At 51.0% G+C, this 25,210-nt stretch overlaps 1 protein-coding gene and 1 non-coding gene across 2 annotated transcripts in view; both read right to left on the bottom strand.

Moving 5' to 3' along the window:
* ANKDD1A (ankyrin repeat and death domain containing 1A) overlaps positions 1 to 3,649 on the bottom strand; it is a 35,722-nt gene extending 32,073 nt beyond the window's left edge. The window contains 1 exon segment of the mRNA XM_057489055.1: positions 3,544 to 3,649. Within this exon segment, the coding sequence (XP_057345038.1) occupies positions 3,544 to 3,649 (106 nt within the window).
* An 8,316-nt stretch (positions 3,650 to 11,965) lies between these two features.
* Positions 11,966 to 12,079, bottom strand: LOC118935786 (U5 spliceosomal RNA). Its single transcript, XR_005033998.1, has one exon. It is a non-coding gene; the product is annotated as a U5 spliceosomal RNA (small nuclear RNA).
* Between the last annotated feature and the right edge of the window lie 13,131 nt (positions 12,080 to 25,210).

Here is a 25,210-nt window from a genome sequence, read left to right as displayed (position 1 = left end):
GCTCTCGTGCTGCCTCCTCTCACATCAATGCCATCTCCTTCCCCAGGGAATCCACAGAGGTTTGCAGCTCGCGTTCTCATGCCGCCATTTCTTGGGTCTCCTCTGTAGACCTTTTTAAGACTGTGAGAAGCAGCCAACCCACAGTCCCCACTGCCTCCCGGGCACTCTGCTTCTCAAAGCATCTGCTTACTATACCAAGGGCCACCCCTACTGCCTCAGGGGTCACCTTCCCTTGCCCGCAGTCCTGGGGTGGGGCCCAGTCCTCCAGGTGGGAAGCCACCTCAGACCACATACCCACTGGGGGATGATCCACTGTTTCCCCATTCACAGGGGCAGCCCGCTGGAGCACCCCTCCCATAAGGGCAGCCTGTCTTTTTCCTTGGTCGACAATGAACCCTGCCGACTTTCGCCAATTGTCTTACCAAAGGGTTTCAGCCCCACGGAAGTTTGCTATGGATTCAATGTGACCAAAGAAATTGACAGTAAAACGTTCTTGGGGTGAAAGGGTTATACCCAACTTTATTTCCAGGTGGCAGGTCAGTCACTAGAATCCCATTCACTCAGAGCGAGTCTGAATGCAGCAAGCTGGTCTCTGCCTCTGGGCCCCTCTGTCCGCACAGCCGTCCTCTGGGCCTCTCTGCACAGTCGTCCTGCACAGCCGTCCTCTGGTCCTCTGTCCTCGGCTCTGCCACCACTCCAGCCTCTGCTCTCCTGCAGCCTTGTAGCCCTGTCACCATGTCACGCCCAGAGCACTGGACGGAGCTCTTTATACAGAGTCAAATTGCCCACAGGTGTGCAGTGGGCTAGTCAACGAGGGCCAGGTGAGAATCCTGGCCACAGGAACTCTCATTTTATCCACAGGGAGTAAAAGGGATGCAAGATGAGGAGGGTCCCCCTGCACCCCCACCCCTGCCCCATCCCCCACCCCCCATCCCCCCACACTGCATGAGGAGTGAAGGCTCCTCCCTGGCCCTAATGTTTCTGGGCAGGGGGTCCTCCAGCTAAGAATGGCAGCGGGTAGGGGGGTGCCTCTGCTCCCTCTCCAAGTCAGGGACTTCCCCAGACAGGCTACTTTTCTTCATTAACTCAACATATGTCTGCAAAACCAGGACTTGGCAAAACCGTAAAGGTGGGACAGCGTGAGCACGCCCGTCCGCCGGAACCATGTGTGTGCCCCCCACTCTCCTCACAGGTGCTGCTTTTGAGGAAAGGGATGGAACCCATTCGCACAGGAGGTGATGACTACCTTTCCAGGGCACTCTCCAGTGAAGAAGGCAGCCGGGATGTACTTGAGTCACCTCTGCGTCAGGCGCGGGCCAGGCCAGAGGCATATTCACCTGACTTCTCTGTCCTTGTCCTTCCATTTCTTCTCTCCTCGTCTCTAAATCCTAACCAGATGTGGGGCCTACTCTGATTTGCTTCTCTGTGGTCTCTCTCTGTACACGTCTCATCTCATCATTGCACCTTTACCTCAGACAGTCTCAAACTAGAGGGAACTCAGAGGGGCCCTCGCCAGTCCCTTGCCATGGACAGCAGTGGACTAAGAGTGTTGGTGGCCAAGCCAGGAGGACCCAGGCCTCGTGACATCGTCCAGGGCCCATCCCACCGGATCCCATGTTGCAGTCAGACTGACTAGTCTCGGCTTGTGAGGATGTATGACCTCCTTGGCTGGACCACAAGCTCTTTAGGGGTCCTGGCCACACCTGACCCTTGCCGACCCACCCACAGCTGACAGCAAGCCCAAAGCTGGGCACAGGGAGGAATCCATAAAACTCTGCTTCCATGACCGACATTAAAACTCCGCAGGCTAATGTATGCCTACCCCTCCTCCAGAAAGGCTTAGACACATTAGAACAAGAGACAAATTATTTGCTGGCCCTGTGCAGTCATTACAGGAACAGTGATTTATGGGTTTATTTCCACCAAACCCAAATCCTGCATGTTTAGTCCAGTGTGAATGTCCAGATCCAGCCCTTCTGTGTCTCCAGGGACAGGTGGCCAGTGTCTTAGCAAGAAAGAGTAGGATGTGTTGAGGTGACAGGCTTGTCATTAGTTTGTTTTTCCAGATAAATTCCACATTGCATTCCAGGTATGAGAGAGGGTCTTGGGCTTTCTGGGCCTCTTAGACACAACTACTGCTCCAGGGCAATCACAACCCTGGGTTCAACTCTGGCTGAGCCACTTCCTGGTTATATGATTTAGGTCACTTAATTATCCTTTGCCTCAGTTTGCTCATCTGCAAAATGGGAGTGTGAGCTGCCTTGTGGACTTATTGTAATGATCAAATAATGACATGAAAAGCTCCTCGCATGGTATCTGGCAAATAGTGCCTGCAGCAGCATCACCATTATTCCTCCAAGGCAAAGGGTCAGAGAATGAATTCCGGTGGCTAAAGACCTGGAAGTGGTTGGGCCTCCTTCATTCAGGGCCCTCTGAGCCAGCAAAGCCCCAACCAAGGAAAGCAGTCTCCCTAACCCACCTCCTTGCATTGTTTTTCTGCAGAGGAGCCCTCACCATCAGCATGCTATATGTATTTATTTATTAGGTTTATTGTCTGCTTCCCCCATTATAATACAAGCCCATGAGGGGAGAGATTTTTGTCTGATTTCTTAACTGCTGTAGCCCCAAATTCAGACCCTGGCACATATTTGTTGAGTGAATGAGTGACACACAAATCATTAAATCTCTTCAGGGGTCTCTGAACTCTAAGATGCTGCCCCAGTTAAGATGCACTAGCCCCTACAAAAGCAGACCGTTAGCTCAGGCACCTGGCAGGAAAGAGGTCCCAAGGCGAGGCAGCTTCATGCTAATACTTCAGGGCAGGGGAAAACACCACCTTCCAAACGTGCTCCCATTGACAGCTCCACCCTTTCTCACCCCAAAGGGATGAGGAGTGGTTTTCAGACCTCAAACATCTCCAGGAAGCACTGTGGCCCAAGCTTTTCCTCCCTTAACCTCCTGGCTGAAATCCAACACGATTTCAGGTTCTGGAAAAGAGCCGGCACTTGAGGTGTGGGCTTAGAGAAGCTGGGGCTCCAGTACCGACTCTGCCACTTCCTAGCAGCAGGACCCTGGACTAGTCGCGTTCCCCGTAGAGCCCTTGGTTTCTTCAGTTGTAAAACTGGGGGAGGTGAAGGAAGTTATCTGTAGGGACCCCTTTCAGCTTGGATTCTTTCTCTTAGCTGAAGCCCAGGAGGGGCTTGGTTTTGTTGGCAAACAGCCAAGAGTCTGAATGGGAGCCAGCCAGCCCTGCATAGTGCCAGAGAAATCAAGCCCAGTCTCATCTCACCCCAATGCTCCCCTGCTGCACGTTCTCTAAAGGCCCGCGCAAGTGATCCTCTGGCCCAGGCAGAACCTTTACCCTCTGAAACAGCACCCAGAGCCCCCACCCCTACCCCTATCCCAGTGAGAACACTGACACAATCCTCTCTCCTTTCCCAAGCAGTGCAGCCAAAGCCCCCCAGGCTGGCTGATGCCCTCATGGATGCTGTTACAGGGCACTGGGCACACTTCTGAAGGAGCCTCTGAGGTGCCCCAGCCCACCTGCAGCGTCCCACAGGTCCTCTCCTCTGAGTTTCCGTGTCCACCCGGCATATGGTCTCCATTCCCAGCCCAGCCCGACATTCTGGGGAGCTTGGATCTGCAGCATTTCTACCACTTAAAGGCTGTGTGACCTTGGGCAACTTATTTAACCTCCCCGTGCCTCACCTTTCTATTCTGCAAAATGGTGATAATAATAGGTCCTACCCATAGGACTTCTGTGAAGATCAGAGAACGTGTCTGTCCTGGCACCCAAAGTAAGTACTCAATAAAAGATCCCATTACCGTCGTATTTCTAGCTAATGTCTCGGCCGCGGCAGCTCCCGGCTGTCGGGACGAGTGGCATCCCCGAGTCCCAGACGCGCGGCCAATGTCCCCTGGGGCTGGTGCGCGTTGCTCTCGGCGCCACAAAGAAGCCCAAGATGGAGGTGGCCGCGCCGTGAGCGTCAGTCGCAACCTTGATGGCCCCCGCGGGAATGCGAGGTATCTCCTCCGCCTCGGCCCGCTCCCGCCCACGCCCCGCGGCGCCGCGCACTCCCGGCCTTGCGTCTCCCACGCCTGCGCCTCCCCCAGGCCGCTGCTGCGCAGCCCCGCGCACTCCTGCCTCTCCGCAACTCGCGCGTCCGCCTGGGCGGGGCCCTGGGAGCGGAGGGGAGGGGGCGCCAAGTGGGCGGCGGGAGCGTTAGGGGAGCGTGGCAGCAGCCCCCCGAGACCCCTCGGCCTGTGGGTGTGGTGTGGACGCAGCTGCTGCGGCCACCCCCTCAAGCCCCCATCCCGGCTCCCCCTGTAAGTCTCTTGCGCACTGCTCTGTGCCTCCACACCCGAATCCAGGGGGTTGGGGCCGCTCTGGACTCTGCAGATCCCTCAGGACGCGTCTCCTCTGCCACACACACCCGAATTGTCCCAGCCTCTGGGCCTCTAGGTGCTCACAAGGCCTCTGGCAGTCCCCACCCTAGAACTCCATAGCCTGGCAAGGACTGGGGCAAGCATTAAGCAAAAGAAACCCTAGGAGGCCTGAAAGCACGTGAAAAGACGGTCAGATTTATTCTACATCAGAAAAAAAAACACAAGTTAAAATGACAATGAGATATCACTTATACTAGTTAGACTGGCAAAATTAGAAAAGTGGATAATGCCAAATGGTGGTGGGGAACGAGGAGCTGTCTCAGCCAGGTGCACTGCTGGTGGGAGTAACCTGGGGCAACCATTCTGGAAAACTGTCTGGCAGTAATGAAGGAAACTAAACACAGAGAACTATGACCCTACAATCCAGCTCCTTCTCTTACAGACTCATAGAGGGACATGTAAGAGGATGCTCATTGCTATCTGGTTGTTTCGTGGTTGCTGGGAGTTGGAGGCAACCTAAGTGTCCATGTTGGGGAGTTGATGGATAAAATGTGGCTCTGTGCAACTAGAGAAGCAAGGAACCAGGTGTATTCAAACATCCAGCGCTGAGCAGAAATAGTAGAACAACCAAATGAGACTTATAACAAGATAACAATAAAAATGCATGTGGACAAAACAACACAGATTTGCAAAGGCACTTGTAAACAAAAAGGTACACATTAAACACATCAGAATGGGTTGTACTTCAGACCCTTGGGGTTGTCCTTGTCTTCTCATGTTTGTCTTTTAGGCTTTAAAGTATTTACAACTTCTTAAGATTTGGGGATGGTGGAGTCCCAGGCTTCTCTACCCCAAGGTAAGAAGCCATTACTAGTCCTTCTGGGGTTAGAGAAGGAAGAATATCTTTCAGTGATTAGTGTAGTTCAGTAAGACTTCCTGGAGGAGGAATTTTTGAGATGGCCTTTGAAAAATAACATAATGATAATAGCTAACAATTAATGAGCCCGAAGCTAAGTACTTCATGTGGATTATCTCACTTTGTCCCCCAAAGAACCCTATGAAATGGGCATTAACATCACCATTTTATGGAGGAAGAACTGAAGCACAGAGAGGGTAAATAACTCCCCCTATCGTACGTGGGTAAGTGGCGGAGCCTGGCTTCTAACCCAGGTGGTCTGATTCAAGAGCCTGAGCAGGAGCATCTGGCAGGTGGACAGGACCCTGATGGAGTCAAAGCCGCAGACAGCAGGCAATCAATCACTCTCCAAGCCCCGGCATCCCAGATGGAGTCAGAGGTGCCAGTGAGCATTTGGCTGGCATAGCTGCCCAGCTGCCATCCTTGATGTCCATGGACCTGGGCCAGCAGAATGCAGTAGCTGCTGCTTTACCCCTTTTTCTTGTCCACTGATGCCTGGAGACAGTCTGTGTCTCCACTCTTTCCCTGGGGAAACTGGAGGTGAAATCCGAGTGAGTCAGCAGTAGAAAAACCCTTGGGAAATGGGGTGACTGACAAAAGCCTGGCCATTCCTACCAGACCAGCCACACTGGCCCAGGATGAGCCACACCCATCTAATGTTCCCAGGTAAGCCCAGAAGGTCCTGTGTACTTCATCTAGGAGGTCTCCCCAGCCTTCAGTGCTCCCACATTCTGGCCAGGAATTTTTTTATCCATTGCCTTACTTAACCCTCACAGCAAAAGACATTGTCATCCGCATTTTAATGGATGAAGAAACTGAGGCTGAGAGAGGTCCAGTAACTTGTAGAGGTCACAGCTGCAAGCAGTAGAGGCTGGATTCAAACTCACTGTATCACAGTACCAGTTCAGTCTGTACCAAACTGGCCCATTCTTACCTATCTCTCACCATCCTTCAAGTTCAACTCCACAGCACCCCATCCCTAACCCCCTGGCCTCCCAGGAAAGCTTCCTTTGTAGACTCTAAGGCTGGTGACCTAGGTCAGTCCCTTCCCCTCTGCAGGCTTCAGTCTCCCCATCTGCGGAGCCAGTGGGTTGGTGGTAGGGTCTGTAGCGACCCAGCCCTGATGATCCATGGGGGGATGCAGCACAGTGGTCACTCTGAGAGGCCCTGGTGGCGGTTCCTTCACAAGAGAGCCCTCCTGGCTTCTCTTTGTACTTACTTCATATCTTGAGAAATTATATTTTTTTTTACAAAATTGAATGATGACTTGTATTTCAAAATCTACCTTCTTGATTTCAAGCTCCTTTGTTATTTGGGCAATATTCTGTTAGAAAGGCAGAATCCCCAGCCCCACCCCAGACTCCCTGAATCAGAACCTGTGCTTGAACAAGATCTCTGGTGAATCCTGTGCACATTAAAATATGAGAAGCACTGCTCTGGGCTGTCCACACCATTTCAATCCATTTCTTTTTTTTAAGGCTTATATGTCTATTTTCCCTCAGGGAGATCTAATCTCTTTGAGCTGTTGTCATTTATTGAGCACCAGCTGTGTGCCCAGCCACTGTGTCAGTCCTTTATCAGCATTAGCTCATGCACTCTTCCCCACTTCCCTGTGAGGTGGATGCTGTTATCAACCTCATTTCCAGGGAGAAAACTGGGGTGCACAGGGAGCCACAGGCCTGAGGTCCCACAGCCAGTAATTGGCATATTCAAACTTGCTATTTCATTTGCTTAGAACAACTCTTCCCCAACATTTCTCCATGGCTAGCTAATAGTCACTTTCTGAGACTGCATCAATTTCCCAGTCTATACCTACCTCCGCTGTCCCTCTTGCGGCACATTTCCTCCAGGGTGTAGGCACAGTTTATAATTCCTTGACTCACACATAACACTGAGTCCACCGATTCCCACTAAGAGGTCATTGCCCTGTCCTTTCATACTAAAAGTATGCTTTCAAGTTCAACTCCAGAGCACCCCATCTTGTAACCCTAACCCTAGCATTGGCCCCTGTACTGGAACTCTCACCGTCATCCATGCTTCTCCAAAACCTGAAATTCAATCTCGCAATTGCCCTCAGATCAGAGCTGGACCCTAACTCTAACTGCAACCCTATCCTCACCATACACCTTACAGAACACATAACTCTAACCCTAGACTTGGCCCCTAGGCCTGAACCGTCACCATCACCATCGACGTCAACCACACTTCATGGTAAACTTGATGTTCAAACTCGCCCACACCCGCACATCAGAGCCAGATCCTAAATCTAATCATAATCCTATGCACTCGTGAACAATACCGAACACCTAATCCTAACCCTTTCCTTGGCCACTGGACCTGACTCCTCCCCATTATGATCAACATCACCCATGCCTCCCAATAACACTGAAGCGCAATCTCGCCTTGGCCCTCACATCAGAGATGGACACTAAGTCTAACTGTAAACCTAACCTCCCCACACACCTTAACAAACACCTAACCCTAACCCTAGCCATGACCCCAGGGCCTGACCCCTCACAGTATCCATCGACATCACACCCACCTCATCGTAACTGTGAAACTCAGTCTCGCCATCGCCCTCACATTAGAGCAAACCATAACTCTAACCATAACCCTATCCAACCTGTACACCTTACCGAACATGTAACCCTAACCCTAGCCCTGGTCCCTGGACCTGAACCCTCATAGTCACCATCAACCTCACCCAAGTTTCACCATAAACCTGACGTTGAAACTCACCCTCACCCTTACATCACAGCAGGTCCCTAACTCTAACCGTAACCTGAATCTCCCTGTACACCTTACAGAGTTAGGGTTCAGCTCTAACGTGAGGGCAATGGCAAGACTGAGTTTCATAGTTACAGTGAGGGGGGGTGATGCAAAGGATACCGTGAGGTGTCAGGCCCTGTGGCCATGGCTAGGGATAGGGTTAGGTGTTTGTAAAGGTGTATTGGGAGGTTAGGTTTACGGTTGGAGTTAGTGTCCGTCTCTGATGTGAGGGCCAAGGCGAGATTGCGCTTCAGTGTTATGGGGAGGCATGGGTGTTGTCACTTATAATGGTGAGGGGTTAGGTCCAGAGGCCAAGAATAGGGTTAGGGTTAGGTGTTCTGTAATGTTCACAGGTAGGTAGGATGATGATTAGAATTAGGATATGGTTCTGATGTGAGGGTGTGGACGAGTTTGAACTTCAAGTTTATCATGAAGTATGGGTGATATCGATGATGACTGTGACTGGTCAGGCCCAGGGGCCAGGTCTAGGGTTAGAGTTATGTGTTCTCTAGGGTGTATGGTGAAGATAGGGTTGCGGTTAGAGTTGGGTCAACTCTGATGTGAGGACGGTTGCGAGATTGAATTTCAGGGTTATGGTTAAGCGTGGATGATGGTGAGTGTTCAAGTCCAGGAACCAGAGCTAGGGTTAGGGTTACATGTTCTATAAGGTGTATAGGGAGGTTCAGGTTACGGTTAGAGTTAGGGTCCACCTGTGATGTGAGGGTGGTTGCGAGATTGAATTTCAGGGTTATAGTGAAGCGTGGATGACAGTGAGTGCTCAAGTACAGGGGCCAGGGCTAGGGTTAGGGTTCCAAGATCTAAGGTGTACTAGCAGGTACAGGTTATGGTTAGAGTTAGGTTCCAGCTCTGATGTGAGGATGGTTGCAAGATTGAATTTCAGCATTACAGTGAAGCATGGATGACCATGAGGGTTCAAGTCCATGGGCCAGGGCTAGGGTTAGGGTTACGAGATCTGTAAGGTGTACAGGGAGGTTCAGGTTATGGTTAGAATTGGGGACTGTCTGTGATGTGAGGGCGAGGGTGAGTTGGAATGACAGATTTAAGGTGAAGCTTCAGTGAGGTTGATGGTGACAATGATGGTTTAGGTCCAGGGGCCAGTTCTAGGGTTAGGGTTACATGTTCGGTAAGATGTACGGGGAGGATAGGGTTACGGTTATAGTTAGGGTTCAGCTGTAATGTGAGGGCGATGGCAAGATTGAGTTTCACGGTTATGGTGAGGGGTGGTGATCTCAATGGATACTGTGAGGGGTCAGGCCCTTGGGGCCATGGCTAGGTTTAGGGATAGGTGTTTGTTAAGGTGCATGGGGAGGTTAGGTTTATGGTTAGAGTTAGTGTCCATCTCTGATGTGAGGGCCAAGGCATGATCGTGCTTCAGTGTTATGGGGAGGCATGGGGTACCTCAATTATAACCATGAGGGGTCAGGTCCAGTGGCCAAAGATAGGGTTAACGTTAGGTGTTCTGTAATGTTCACGGGTGCATAGGATGATGAATAGATTTAGGATCTGGCTCTGATGTGAGGGTGTCGGCGATTTTGTACTTCAGGTTTACTGTGAAGCGTGGTTGATGTCGATGGTGCCGTTGAAGTGTCAGGCCCAGAGGCAAGTCTAGGGTTAGAGTTATGTGTTCTGTAAGGTGTATGGTGAGGATAGGGTTACAGTTAGAGTTAGGGTCAAGCTCTGATGTGAGGGCGGTTGCGAGATTGTATTTCAGGGTTATGGTGAAACGTAGATGACAGTGAGGGTTCAAGTACAGGGGCCAGGGCTAGGGTTAGGGTTACGAGACTATAAGGTGTATGGGGAGGTTCAGGTTACAGTTAGAGTTAGGGACCGGCTGTGATTTGAGGATGAGGGTGAGTTTGAACGTCAGGTTAAGGGTGAAGCTTAGGTGAGGTTGATGGTGATGATGAGAGTTCAGGTCCAGGAGGCAGGGCTAGTGTTAAGTAAGGTATTTGTTAAGGTGTGTGGGGAGGTTGGGTTTACGGTTAGCATTAGTGTCCATCTCTGATGTGAGCGCCAAGGCGATACTGCGCTTCAGTGTTATGTGGAGGCATGTTTGACATCGATTGTAACGGTGAGATGTCAGTTCCAGTGGCGATGGATAGGGTTAGCGTTATGTGTTCTGTAATGTTCACGGGTGGATAGGATTATGATTAGAATTATGAAATGGCTCTGATGTGAGGGTTTTGACGAGTTTGAACTTCAGGTTTATCATGAAGTGTGGTTGACATCGATGGTGACGGTGACAGGTCAGGCCCAGGGGCCAGGTCTAGGGTTAGAGATATGTGTTCTGTAAGGTGTATGGTGAGGATAGGGTTGCGGTTAGAGTTGGGGTCAAGCTCTGATGTGAGGGCGGTTGCGAGATTCGAAACGCCTAGAGCTGCCCCCAGCACACAGTGGGTGCTCCATTACGGATGCGATCATTACGCTCCTGCTCTGCGCCTGGCCCTCCTACTGTCCCACTGAATCATCCTGAAAGCCCTGTGAGGCAAGTGTTGGTGAACCTCGGCTCCATTTCACAGAGGAGGTACATGAGGTTCCGAGAGGTTAATGACCCGCCCAGGGGCTCACTGCAGGCCGGTGAGGGTTGAGGGTGGAATCCGGTGTGCCTTTCTCCCAGGGCGAGTTCAAGGGTCCGTAAGGCGCTGCACGCGGGGCTGTGTCCGTGCCGGGCCGGGCCCGCAGGTGAAGCGCACGCGGCAGGGCCCGCTGGGGCCCCTGACTCTACCGGGGCAACCCTCCCGTGGGGAGGGAAAGCGGTTTCGGGCAAAGCCTTTGCAAGCAGCGCCAGCAGGTACGCCGGTGCGGAGGTGCCCGACGAGGGGGCCGGGGCCGGGCAGGCGCCGGGCCCCCGGAACTCGCCGGCAGGAGCAGGGCGGCGGCCTGCCCGCAGTTCCCGCGGTGGGCACGCGGGTGAGCCGGAGGCGGGGAAGAGCTGCCCCCATCGGCGCCCAGTTCCCGCAGGGCAGCGCGGTGGTCCGTCCCCGCCTCCGGCACTAAGACGGCGGCCAGATGGCCGTGAGGACGACAGGCCGGGGTACGCGCTGCAGTCGGCCTAGGCCCGCTGGTGAGGGGCAGGCTCCGCGCCGGGCATGGGGGTGCCCTCCCCCTCCGAGTCTCCCCAGGGGGACCTCCCCGCCCGGCTCCTGCTGCTCTGTTTCTGAGGCTTTCCCCAGAACTGCCGGGGAGAGTCCTTGCTGCCAAGGCCGGGCACTTGGCCCAAGAGGGCAGGGCGAGGAAGAAGTTGCAGCAGGGATGTAAGTTAATATGAACCTTTCTAAAACTGAAAGAAAAAATAGAGTAACTTTATTCCCACGGAAAGTTAGGGAGTTGGCTTAGGAAGTTGACTATGGGTTCCTGTCAGATTATTGTAAATTTTTAAAAACCTGCAGAATGGGGCCAATGCTTAACCCAAAAGAACTTCTAAAGGCCTAATTTCCTAGAGGTGTCTGCCTAGAGAAGGGATGGGACGACCTGGCCGTTTCTGGGCTGGGAGTGAGACAGCGTTCCAGGGGCAACGTCTAGTCTGCTGTGAAAGCCCAGTTCACCTGGACACGTGGGGTCTGGATCACAGGCCTTTGTAAGAAGACATCCAGCCATAGGCAGTGTCCACAGGCAGTGCCCACGGCTCTAGGCTCTTCCAGCCTTGCCAGCATGGCTCAGGGTGGGGGGCAGAAGGTTGGGGTGGGAGTGGGTTGATGATGGGGGAGACATAGCAAACAGAAAGGAAAAGGGGAGTTAAGGGCTGAGAAGGTGGAGCAGGGCAAGACCATCATTCTCCAAACCTCGGTTTTCTCATCTGGAATATGAGGAGATCATAACACTTCCTATTGGACCAAATATTGAAACAATTTTTTAAAACATCCTTTATTACAGTGATAAGATCAGCCCTTCCTAAGCAAAAATTGGTTGAAAACTCAGAATTGTTCTTCATGGAAATATTTAGTAAAAGAAAAAAGATTTTTACATACTGAAGAGAAACCAGAATATAGATAGTGGAACAAGTTGACAAGAGCTATCAGAATTTTTAAAAATATACATGCACTTTATGCTCAAAAACTCCATTTCTGAGAATCTACCCCACAGAAATACTAGCAGCAATAGGGCAAAGAAATGTGCAAGAATGTTTGCTGCGATATTGTTTGTAACTCTAGCAAAAAGCTGGTAACAACCCAAGAGTCTATTAATAGGGGGTGGTAATCATTTCACAATCTATGTAAATCAACAAACCATCATTCTGGACGCCTTAAACTTATACAGTGACATATATCAATTATTTCTCAATAAAAATGGAAAAAAAACAGGATGGTGAAATAAATTGTGGTGCAGCCATTCGGTGCAATGCTGAGCAGTTGTTAAAAAGAAATGAGTGGGTCTGAAAGTGCTGGGGTAAGAAGAATCTCTAAAAGACAGCAAGACGCAGAACAGGAAGTATAGTATGAGTTCATTTCTTTAAATATATTCTCCAACCACCACCTTCAAGCCATTATTTATCAAATCTCCCTTCTCTGTACCAGGATAGCAATCTGTTAGATCCTTTGCTTTGCACTCTGTCTAGGATATTAAAACTGTGGTCCAACCCAATTTAAATTCTAAGCTCTTAGCATCTTCAAAATACATATAGCACACATACCTACCAGGCTTGTCATTTTAATTTATTTCTCACTACAGCCCTCTGAAGTAGGTACTATGACTATCATCCCTATTCTACAGATGAGGAAATTGTGGTAGAGAGGTTAAATAATTTCCCTAAAGTCACACAGACCACAAATGGTAGAGCGAGAGTCTGTAGCTCCAGAATCTATGCTCTTAACCACTCTGTTGTCACCCTAGGCTCAGAGGACTCTGAATGGGACCTTTCTTGTTGCAGGCTTTTGCAGGCACAGTATATATCATTAACTAGATATATGAGAATTTATTTAGCCAGTCCCCTAGTGAGGGACAGATAGCTTCCTGTCCTGAGCTATCACAAACAAGGCTGCAGTGAACTCCTTTGGTCGGGTGGGTGTTCTATGCACTAGGACAGACATTTCAGTAGGGTAGATTCAGAGAAGTACAATTACCCAGCAGTCAAAGGGTAGATTTAAATTCAGTTAGCTACTCCTGCTACCTACTGCTGCTGTTAGAAACCACCCAGAAACTCAGTGCCTAAAAACCACCTTTATCTTTTATTTGTGATTTTGTAGGTCAGGAACTCAGGAAGGATTCTGCCTGGCTGGTTCACCTTTGATTCTCTTCCAAGTTGGCTTTGTCACATGACTAGGCCTCGTGCTCCTTGACCTCTCTCTCTACATGCTGTCGTATGCTCCGGAGTTTGGGCTTCTCCCAGGATAGTGATGTCAGGTAATCACCGTCAGGTACGTGGAACCTGCTGGGCAAGGTAAGTGGATATAATAGGAACTAGGACAGTGTCACTTTTGCTGTATTTTATTTGTCAGAAAACTCACAGACCAGCCCAAATTCCAGGGAAGGGGACACAGACCCCCACCTCTCTATGGAGCAAGTGTCAGAATTTGTGGCCACCTTTACTCCAACCACAATACCTATTTCCAGATTGCTCTCAAAATGTTGGTCAGTTTACATCCCCACCGACAATGTGGGATCTGCTTTACCCCAGGCCCTCACCAACACTGTACATTTAAAAACATTTTAATTGGTACCAATCTGGCCATTGAGCCATTGAAAATGATATTTCATTTTTATTTCATTATGCATTTCTCTAATTTTGAGCGGAGGGGAGTGTGTTTTCATGTATTTACTGCTCATGTAAAATTTTCTTTCCTTCTGAATTGTCTGTTTATGTACTTTGCCCATTTTAAAATTCAGTGACCTTTTTATTTTCATATTGATTTCTAAAATGAGTATGTCAAGGAAACTAGCTCTGTATCTGACATTATGTTACAAACAGTTTTGCTAGGGTGCAGCCTTTTGACTTTGCTTTTTGAAAATAAAATTATTTTTACATGTTCAAATTATTGATCTTTTACTTTTAAGACTTCTGGGTTTTGTGTGGTGTGTTCCTTTCCTTTTTCAGAATTTTCCAACTAGTTTCAAATGTTTATTTTTCCAGAGGAAGATTAATATCATTTTCTAAGGCTCCCACCTCAATGCTGTGGGTGTTTGGGGTTGAAACAGCTTTTAGTTGAAAGACCTCCTTACAGAAAATGCGCTCTTTACAATTGGAGGGCAGGGCTGGACGCACCTTGTTTTGAGTCTTCTCTGTAGGACATCAAGGCTTATTGAGGGCGTGGCAATGCCATCTCAGGGAGGCCCAGCACTGCTGGCACCTGTAGGGGAGGGAGCCCAAGAGCCCAGCAAGAGCAGCCCTGGGGTCAGGCAGTCCCTCCCAGCCCCTGGCAACCTGAGGCCTGGCCAAGGGAGGCCTAGAACACAGCCCCAAGCCTACAATTGCTGGACCTCCATTGCAGGGTGAGTTCAGGTCTCCTTGAAGGAAACGTTCCTTGGAGGCCCAGGAGAGGGGCCAGATGTGCCCTCAAAGAGCTGATGCATGAGGTAAATTTCACAGAGCAGCACCTTGTTCAAAAGACCCAACACAGTAAGGCCTTTGCCAAGGACGGCCCTTCTGGTCTCAATGTCACAGCCTTGTGGAGAGGAGGGATCTGCTCTGGGAACCCCAGGTATGGGAGGTTGCTCAGAGCACAGGCTTCCAGGCTGGCCTCCTCAACCCAGCCAGTCTCCGCTGGCTTCCCTCTGATCCTGGAGCCCCAGACAGCAGCGTCCGCCCACTGCTCTTCCCTAGTTAGGGGCTCCAAGGACCCACAGGCTCTCCCAGCAGTGCTCAGGGAGACTGGGTGGGCACTCATTTATTCAGGGATCATTTACTGAGTGTCTGCTATGTGCCAGTCAGTGTTCTTAGGATACAGCAGAGAACAAAAGAGATAAAAATGTCTGCCCTCCTGAAGCTTACAGACAATAAACATAACCATAGCAAATATGTAAATATGTTAGGAGATAAGTGACATGGAAGGCACTGGAGCAGGGTAAGAAGACTTGGGGCAGGAGTGGCTGAGAAAGCAACACTGCTGGGGAACATCTGTTTGCGGTCCAGTCTGGTTCACCAATGCAGAGCCATGCCCGAGAGCCAGGAAGGAGAGGAGGATGACCTAGTCCTCTGGCTCCTCCTTGTGGGGCCATGGCTCCTGCCAGGCAGCCCTCTCCCACAGTGCTCTCCTTCCTGATGCCAGCAGCCACTTCTTTCCCTGCCCCTCAGGCCTGGGAGTAGCAAAGGTGCCCCATGCTCTTAGGCCTGGGCACTGCACACTCCCTTGGGGGTTCTTCACCTTCCATCCACATCTTTGTGAATAGTCCTCGAATAATCCTAATTTGAGTCTGTATTCTGATGGAATACTGAGAAATACAGTGGCGCTTGAGCAAGCTGGACTGCAGTCAGGTGGTTTGCAAATACCCAAGGAAAGAGCATTCTGGGAACCGCTGTGCAAACGCCTGGAGATCAGAGGGTATGCCCGGCCTTTTTAAAGACAAGCGAGAAAGTGGAAGCGGCTGGAGCAGAGAGAGGGGGAGAGGAGTAGGAAGCAGAATCAAAGAGGCGCATGCTGTGAGGCACAGCCCCTGGAAGGCCGAGTGAAGGAGACATGTGACCCGAACACTATTGCTGTGGCTTCTACGCTGAGAGCTGGGAGGCCAGTGAGGGAGCTGTTGCGGTGTCCTGGGTGAGAGAGAGCGGTGGCTTAGATGGCAGGAGGAAAGGAATGCGCTCACCGGATTTGCTAACAGGTTGGATGCACATGTGAGAGAAAGGAGGCCGGGGTACATCAAGGTCTCTGGCCTGTTGGGTTTAGCTGGGCTACCAGGTGTCTTGTGGCTTTCCTGCATCCGTCCAGCCTGGCTTTCGTATCCTGTCCCTCCGGGTGCTGTGTGCATGTGTGTGCAGGCCTCAGGGCTGTGCACTGCAGACCCGTGTCCTCTCTGGCATGCCTACAGGCGGGTAGGAGTTCTATAGCAAGTCACAGTCCCTCTGCCATCTCTCTGCTGGCCCTTGGTCCAGGGCTAGGAATGGATTCTGCCCCTGGGGCCCTGGGGAGGGAAGCTAAGCCAGATGCTGAGAGGCAGCCCCAGTAGGCTCACCGTTGCCATTCAGGGACCTGCTTTCGGGAGCACTCCCAGGCCCATGCTCTTCAGCCTGGGTCCAGCGGGTCGGCCAGACCCGAATGTGATCACTCACTCCACTGCCTTACTCTGTGAGGGCATCTGAGGCCACAACTGAAGAGCCTGCTCAGGGCTGGCCCAACCCTTCCCCGGGGCCCTTGGTGGGCTTGGGCCCTCCTGCTGGACATGGTCTTTTGGAATCCCGGGTGGGAGGGCCTCCTCCCACGGCATCCTGTGGGGTTGCTTGGCCGGACTCCCACTGCCCAAGGCCCTGAACTCAGGCTGCAAGTGCCTCCTGGGCCAGCTGGCCTGGCCTGCCTGATAACAGCACCACCAGACAGCGCTCTCCCTGGGCCGGCCCCGTGCTGAGCTCCCCACACACCTGTCCCCATAGGCCTGTGGGGGTCCATCCCGTACAGAGCACTGGGAGTGAGTGGTTGCTGGGGTGCACACTCTGCCACTCATCTGCACGTGGCCTGGGGCAGTCACCTAACTCTCTAAGCCTCCATTTCCTCAGCTGACCTCATGCTGTCCTTTGCACGCTGGAGGCCCTTGTGAGTACTGTGTGAATAAGTAACGGCATGCTGTTTGCTTAACACAGTGCCTAACCCATGGTGCGTACTCAGTAAAAGTCAGCTATTTAAATCATCCCCATCTCCAGATGAGGCAACTGTGGCTCAGAGAGGAATGGAACTTGTCCAAGGCCACAGGGCTGAGAAACGGTAGGCGCAGGTTCCCCTGCACCCTGACCGGTCAGTCTACCACCACCCTCTCCCATCACTCCCTTTTTTGTCCCCTTCTTTTCTGCCTCTGTGACACCAACATAGGGTAGGTGTCAGCCCACAAGGGACTCAGTGGAGGAGCCAGGAGCTTACGCCCTGAGAACCTCCCCAGGGGAGGAGAAGCTCCTGTGAGCATGCGAGAGGCAAAGACGAGTACACACAGAGCCTCAGCCCACCAGGGGCCGCCCGGCCTGCAGCTGGGAGCCGTGGCACTCTGGGGCAGCACCCCTCCATACACAGAGGATCCAGGAAACTGCCAGGGAGGGGTGACACCTGGATTCCGGGGCCACAACCAGCTCGCTGAACCGTACAGGTCACAGGAAATAGTGACCACACAATCTGAATTTTAAAAGGCAATCCTAATTTCAAACATCCTGTCCTGTTGTTGGAATAAGGCATCAAGTGCTCCAAAGAATTCGATGTTGTGGCACCTAAATGACCTCTCGCTGCCAGATGAGCCACAAAAATCCCTGTCATTTCACATGTCCTGAGCTCGACTTGGGGAAATAAGATCTCCATTATGCCAGACACACAGAGGCCAGCTGCCCCAAGGCTCAGGGCCACCCCCTCCCGCTTCCAGAACGATCCTAACCCCAGTGCCAGGCGCTGTAAGTCTGGTGGGGCCGTTCAAATCCTGAGAAAGCAGACTCTTGCACACTTCTTGTCCCCATAAAGGGCAAAGCCTGGTCTAGGTAACACCGAGGTGGCAGGTAGGGTGTCCCTGACCAGGGCTGCTGCCCTCAAATACAGTAGTTTTGCTCCTCAGCATGGCTGTGCAACCTTAGTGCTTTGCCACAGACCTAGGCAGGTCACACTGACTCCTGCCACGACTTTCGGTTTCAGTTTCTGAGAAGAGAAACAGGTTCTACCCTTTCCTCTACTGCCCTTCTCCCTCTCCCTCCTTCTCCCTTGCTTCTGTCCTTCCTTCCCTCTCCCACCCTGGTGGGAAATGGCCCCTGGAACCCCTGGGTCTGAGAGAAGGGGTAAGGAAAAGGTTGGGGATAGAGAAGTGAGGAGACTTGCCAGAGACTTAGCTCCATTTTCAGAGCTGGGCAGCCACCACATATGCAAATTGTAGGCTGCACAACTCTAGAGGACACAGTCACCTTGATGTCACCAAAATTTGTATAGTTATTAGCGCATTTTTCAGGCAGATAGAAGTGTCCTGGGAAGAAGCCTCTTTCCCTGAATTTTCTGAAGTGCTTCGAGTGGGTTGAAGGGACTGAGTGCATTTTGGCTCTGATCCCCCTGAAAACCCGAGCTATCGCATCCCACGGGCCAGCCCCTCAAGGCCTTGCACTGTAACTCACGGGTCCCTCATTGCTCAACTTCACAGTTGCGCTACAGCCCTGATGAGAGACCCTGGTTCAGAAGAGGCTGGCCAGTCACCTGCACGGCCATTCCTTTCTGGGCCTCAGTGTCCCCATCTGTAGTATGCGGAGTGGACAAAACGATCTCAGATTTAACATCTGAGTCATGCTTAGGGTGCCTGGGGGGCAGACAAGTTACAGTTGCGTTTGGCCTCAGGGTCCCGTTTACTGTGGAGGAAGGTTATTGTTCCCCTGACTGAAAGCAGGGCTCAGAGAGATTGTTTTGTTGTGGGATAATGGTGGGGGCCCCATGAGGTCACCCAGAGGGGCTGTGTGACCTGGAGCAGGTCCCCTAACCTCTTTAAACCTCTGTTTCCTCCCCCATGACATAAGGGTGATAAAACTCACCTCGCAGGTGGCTGTGAGGGTCAGTGGGAATACTGTACGTAAAGGCAGCACTGTCCCAAAGGAGGTGCTCACAGAGGGGCACAGGAAAGGGGCCCTGCCAGGCCTGACGTTCTGATGGAGGCTGAGACCTTGGACCACAGCAACCCTTCAACTCAGGCTTCAGGACAGGAAACCTACCTGGTTTCCTCTGGGCCTGACAGGCCACCCCCTGTCCTTCCTCCCTCTGTGGGCTATTTGCCCCCCTTTGCATGACCACACGGGAGAATGCCTGGGGCCTGCACAGCTCTGCAGGAACCCTAAGGAGCCCAAACCCCTTAGCCTGGCATGCAAGGCCCTCCCTTCTGCCTGCCCCAACTGCACCTGCCCCTCCCCAGCCACCTTGAGCTACCTGACACCCACAAACAAGCCATGTACTGACATACCCCCATACCTTTGCCTATGCTGTAGCCCTTCTGTGTCACATGTCCTTCCTTCTCCCTGCCCCACAAGACAGTGAAATCCTGCTTATTGTTTAGGGCCCAGCTCAAGTGTCACCTTCTCAGGGAAGCCTTTCCCTGTGCTTTTAGTAAAAAAAAAGTAATCACCTTCTTCCTATTGGCCCCGTCATGTGGGGCTGAGTCGGTCAGTCCCCACAGAGCCTCGGTGCCCTCCTCTATAACATGGAGGCAGATCACCTATACTTAAGCGGGTTGGGGGTTCGGGGTTGTAAGAATTCAATAAAAGGACATGTAAATCCCCTAAACACAGTGTGAGCACACAGTCTGTGCCTGATACACCCTAGTTAAAACTTAAATTCCAGCCAGCCAGTACTACAGGGAGTGAAATCCTTTTCATCCTTTCATCCCAGCTCTTTTCCTTGGGTCCTCAGGTTCCCACCCAGGGGCACTGCCAGCCCACAGCACCTGGCAGCCATGATTGATGGGCTTGGAGCCCAGTGACTGATCTAGTCCTTTTGCCGTCAGTTGCCCGTGGCACTATCCACTTTGGGGCCTCTACCTGAGGAAGGCAGAGGCCAGGAGTAATTTTTTGAAGTAGGTATGATTTCAGTGGGCAGCCTAGTGTAAGCCTGGGCAGCCTGACCACCCCACTGATGGCTCACATGTACTCCCCACCCTTCCCCGTCAGGAAGCATAATCATAGTTGTGCTACATAAAAATAGCTGTGAACGCACAGATACATGAACACCAGGCCTTTCCACTGAGGGAAGAGGAAGGCCGTTTCCCCACACGTATTCCTCGCAGCCAGTCTTCACAAGCGGATCCTCTGGGGTGGAGTCCTAATACTTCTCAGGGGACGGCTTTAGCGACTGCTTCCTCCCCGGCCTTGACGCAGAAGGCTTTTTGCTGCTTAACAACCAGCTTCTCACATTTGCTCATTTATCCATCACACCAGAGATGTGAGGCAGAGGAGCAGAGGTAATTGTACCCATTTTGCAGGTGCAGAAACCCAAACCAAGGGAAGGGAGATGACTTGCCCAAGATCACAGAGTGAGCTGGTGGTAGAGCTGAGCTATGGGCACCTGACCTCTCCTATAGTGTTCTTTCTGTTCCAGCCTACACTTTCCGCCTTGGAAAATGCTGTGGCCACAGCCAGGGCAAAAAGAAATAGGGGAAGAGAGAAAGGCTAGACAGAGCACAGATTTGAGGAGCAAGACATTCATGCAACAAACATTTGTCAAGCTACTATGTGCCAGGCACCATGCGAGACATTAGGGATATAGCAGGTTGCAAAATAGAGGTCCACTTCCTATGCCCGTGGGCTGTACAGTTTTGCAGAATGAGAGCTAACATTTACTGAGCATGTTCTTTCTATCAGATGGTTTGCAAAGCACTTTTACATGGAGTATATAATTTGATTCTCACCAACATCCCCATAAGGTAGCTTACTGGACATTTGTGATTCCTCTTGGCCACCTAACATCTGAAAGCCCCTCCTATGTGTGGGACATTCTCCACTCATGAGGTATAGCCCAACTTCCACGACTGAGGTATGACGGATACCATTTCCCAGCCTCCCTTGCAACTAAAGCTGGGCTTGTGACCAGGCCTGGCCAGTCAACACGAGCACCCCCGACTGTGGCAGGTAGTGACCACACAGATCCATCATGGCAGTCAGTTAAGGAAGTAACAACAGGAGCCCCATCTGGCTTCCAGAGGCACCAGCGCCGTGCATAAGGGCAGAGTCTGCTGCTGGAACCAGAGTCTGTGACCAGTGTTAGTAGCTGGAGCTGTCCCTCCAGCTCTGCAGAGAGATCGGCCCTTGCTCCTTAGCTAATGCAGAAATACTGTTCTGCCTGCAGGCGGGGATCCCTGCGGCTTCCCCCCATGGGAAGTGGGCTGGGTAGGCAGAACCTGGAAATGCGGGGAGGCAGGAGTGGGGGAGACTATCTCCGAGGCCTTCCAGCCCGCGCCCAGTGGCCTGGGCTAAGGTGGAGGCGGACCCCGGGGAGTCTCAGAAGCCTCCACCTCGTGGCTACAGAATCATCCCTGCCTGAATCCCTGAGAGTCCCTTCCTGTTCTCAGGCTGTCTCTCTTTTCCTACCCGCTCTCCTCTCCCTCCCACTTGTCCAGTCCTGGTTCTAGCCCCATGACCTCTGCCTGGAGGCCTGTAACAGCTCCTCTTTGGTCCCCTGTGCTTCAGCTTTGCCCCCCTGGATCCACTCACTACTTTATTTCTTCCTGGCATCAGAGTGAGCCTTTGAAACACAGGACTGATAGAGTCACATTACTCCTTAAGTGCCTGCCAGAATAACCTGGCATCCAAATGCCTTTGCCTGGCACTCAACGCTCTTCCCACCCCCCTGACTATGCACATCAACCCTCCATCCCCATCTCAGATCTCTGACCACACACCTGTCTCTCCAGTCACCCCCCTACTCCATTGCCCCTGTGCTCTGACCTGTATGTTCTTGCACTGACTTTGCTTATGCTGTTCCCCCTTCTAGGAATGCCCTTCCCACTTTCTCTCTAGTAAAATCTCATTCATTCTTAAAGCAGCTTCAAATGCCAACTCCTCCATGGCGCTTCCTTCAACTCCACCTAAACTCCCAGTAATATTCTTGTTGTTTATTTTGTGTTCTATATTGTCTGAGGGAAGTTCCGTGGATTTCGTGGGTGTATGAGGTGCTGCTGACTGAATCAGCTACTTTGGCATGAGGAAGGGTGTGTCTGTGAAACCAGGAACCTAGGCTCTTGGTCAAACAGACCTGTATTCAAATCTAGTTTTTATGCTTTATATGCAGGGCCACTGTGGGCACATTGGTTAACCTCTCCAAGGCCCATTTCTTCAGGCTCACTGGGCCCCCAGGACAAATTAGTGGTTTCCCTATTAGTCTGCCATGTGAACTCTGAGCAACCCCACCCCTTCAAATCTAGCCCCCCCCCGCTATGGAAATGGAAGGCAGGGCAGAGGGCACAAGGTGGAAGCCTCTGGCTGGGCATCTCCTGGCACCAGGGAGAATCATACCACTGTGTCCCATCTGTGTGCCTAAATGCTTGTCTGTAAGAGCAGGTGGCCCTGTGTCTGTGCATGCAGCTGTGTGCAACAGGGGATAAATGTGTGTACGTGGGGGCACATGTGTTTGTGTGTATGTGTATAGCGGTTGTGGTTTTCAAACTCAGAGCAACAAGCCCACACTTCCTGTTAAGAATCAATTAGAGCTGAGGGTGACTTGGTGATGGGGGAGTCTAGTGAACATAATGGTCCTCATGTAATTGTAGATGAATGATACCAAAATTAAAAAAATAAAAAATAAAAAGAATCAATTAGAGCAATTTTTATAGATGCCCCAAATCTCCCTGGGATTGTCATCAGGGCTGGGGGAGGAAAGGTGGGAAGGCGGGGCAGGACTCCTAGGTTCATGTCCCACTGTGCTGCCAACTCACCGCATGACCAAGTCACTGTACCTCTCTGGGCCTTGGTGAAAGCAGGGGAGGGGATTAGACTAGGTGGTCTCTGAACCCCCCCTTATTTAGGAGACCCAGACTGGGGTCCAGAGTACACCCTTCAGAGGGAGACAGTGTGCACAGTCCAGAGTCCACGAGGCAGGCCCCCAGCCCACACTGATCTAACCTTTCCCAGACCATCCTTGGCAGCACCTTGACCTCCTGGTGTTTGTGTGGGGGAGGGGACAGGGAGGAGTTTCCAGGGGGGAAGGGCTTAGTGGCAGAGGGTCTCCCACTCTGATCGCAACTTCCTCTCCACCCCCACCCCCGACTTGCCCTGCTCCCGCCCTTTCCGCTATCCTCAACCAGAAAGGAAACAAATGTATATCCCTCAGTAGGACAAGTCAGGAGTCCCTACCCCTCCCACCCCCTCATTTACAGTGGGGAGGGGCCCACGGGGCGGAGGCGGGGTTCCCAGTTGAAGTTGGCTCCCTCATTTTACAGATGAGGAAACCCACGTGCAGAGAGAGCCCGTGACTCGCTCAAGGCACACGGGGAGACAGTGGCAGTGCCGGGACTGAACCCAGCTTCCTGCAAGCCTTTCCGTGTTACCAGACTGCCCCTCCATGAAGGAGGGGTCCTATCGTTTCCACTGAGGGTAGCTCCCAAGGACAGGAGCTGACACTGCAGCACGGAGACCTGGGTGGGATGGCAGGAAGGACCTCCCCTTGGGATTGGTAGACTTGGAAGGTGCCAAAGGAACACCCCCCTCCTCCCAGGCATGCCCGCACAGTAGGATAGCCCAGAATGCAGGAGCTCCTTCTGGTTAAGCATAAGGCTGGAGAGACCAGGCTTCCTGCCTGAATTATCCTGCAGGATTCCAGAAAGAGGAGGAAAGCTACCATGGCCAGGCCCCATGTTCAGCACTCACACCCATGCCCGTGACAGTTGTGGGTGAGGACCCTCATTTTACAGAGAGGAAACTGTAGCCCAGACACCCATTGCAGTCACTGTCCATAAGCTTAGTAAGATGCTATAGAGTCACTACTTGTCTTCTCTGTGCTATACTGCCTTCCCCGTGCCACACACACACATTATGTGTGCTAATCATAATGCCCCTTAATCCCTTTCTCTCTCCCTCCCCGACCCCTTTCCCGTTGGTAACCTCTAGTCCCTTCTTGGAATCTGTGAGTCTGCTGCTGTTTAGTTCCTTCAGTTTTGCTCTGTTGTTATACTCCACAAATTAGGGAAATCATTTGGTACTTGTCTTTCTCTGCCTGACTTATTTCCCTGAGCATAATACCCTCTAGCTCTGTCCATATTGTCACAAATGGCAAGATTTCATTATTTTTTTGCTGCTGAATAATATTCCACTGTTCATATATACTACAGTTTATCCATTCATCCATTAGTGAACAAACACTTAGGTTGTTTCCATATCTTGGTTATTGTAAATAATACTGCAATGAAAATGGGGGTGCAGATGTCTTTTTGAGTTGGTGTTTTCATTTTCTTTAGATAAATACCCAGAAGTGGAACTGCTGGATCATATGGTACTTCTATTTTTAATTTTTTGAGGAACCTCCATACTGTTTTACATAGTGACTGCACTAATTTACATTCCTACCAACAGTGCAGGAGGGCTCCCTTTTCTCCACATCCTTGCCAATACTTGTTATTTCTTGTCTTTTTGGGAATAGCCATTCTAACTGGTGTGAGGTGATATCTCATTGTGGTTTTGATTTGCATTTTCCTGATGATTAGTGATGTGGAGCATCTTTTCATGTGCCTGTTGGACCTCTGTATGTCTTCTTTGGAAAAGCCATTTTTTAGTTGGATTGTTTGGGGGTTTTTGCTATTGAGTTGTATGAGTTCTTTATATATTTTGGATATTAACCCCTTATCAAATATATTATTTACAATTATTTTTTCCTATTCAATAGGTTGCCTTTTGCTTTGTTGCTGGTGTCCTTTGCTGTGCAGGTTTTTAGTTTGATATAGTCCCACTTGTTTATATTTGCTTTTGTTGCTTTTACTTTTGGTGTCAGATTAAAAAAAAAATCATTGCCAATACCTATGTCAAGAAGCTTACTGTCTGTGTTTTCTGCTATGAGTTTCATGGTTTCATCTCTTATGTTCGAGTCTATAACCCATTTTAAGTTTATTTTTGTATATGGTGTAAATAGTGGTCCAGCTTCATTCTTTTGCATGAAGCTGCCCAGTTTTCCCACCACTGTTAATTGAAGAAACTGTGTCTTTTCCCCATTGTATGTTCTTGGCTCCTTTTTCATAGATTAATTAACCACACATGCATTGGGTTTATTTCTGGACTTTCTAATCAGTTCTATTGATCTGTGTGTCTGTTTTAATGCCAGTACCATACTGTTTTAATCACCTTAGCTCTGCAAAAGAGTTTGAAATCAGGGAGCATGATGCTTCCAAGCTTTGTTCTTCTTGCTCTAGGCTAAGTTTTGAAAGAAATTGATTCAAAGAAAGATATTAAATGGAAAGTTTAGGTAACAAAAATCTGGAAAATGGTAAATGAATGGCTGGAGCTTTAGAAACGCTTGAAACCACCTGGCCATAGGCAGTGAATGCCAGCCTGTGTCT

The sequence above is a fragment of the Manis pentadactyla genome, chromosome 11 (assembly GCF_030020395.1).
Source record: "Manis pentadactyla isolate mManPen7 chromosome 11, mManPen7.hap1, whole genome shotgun sequence".
NCBI classification, from domain to species: Eukaryota; Metazoa; Chordata; class Mammalia; order Pholidota; family Manidae; genus Manis; species Manis pentadactyla.
This window is presented reverse-complemented; position numbering and strand designations above follow the sequence as displayed.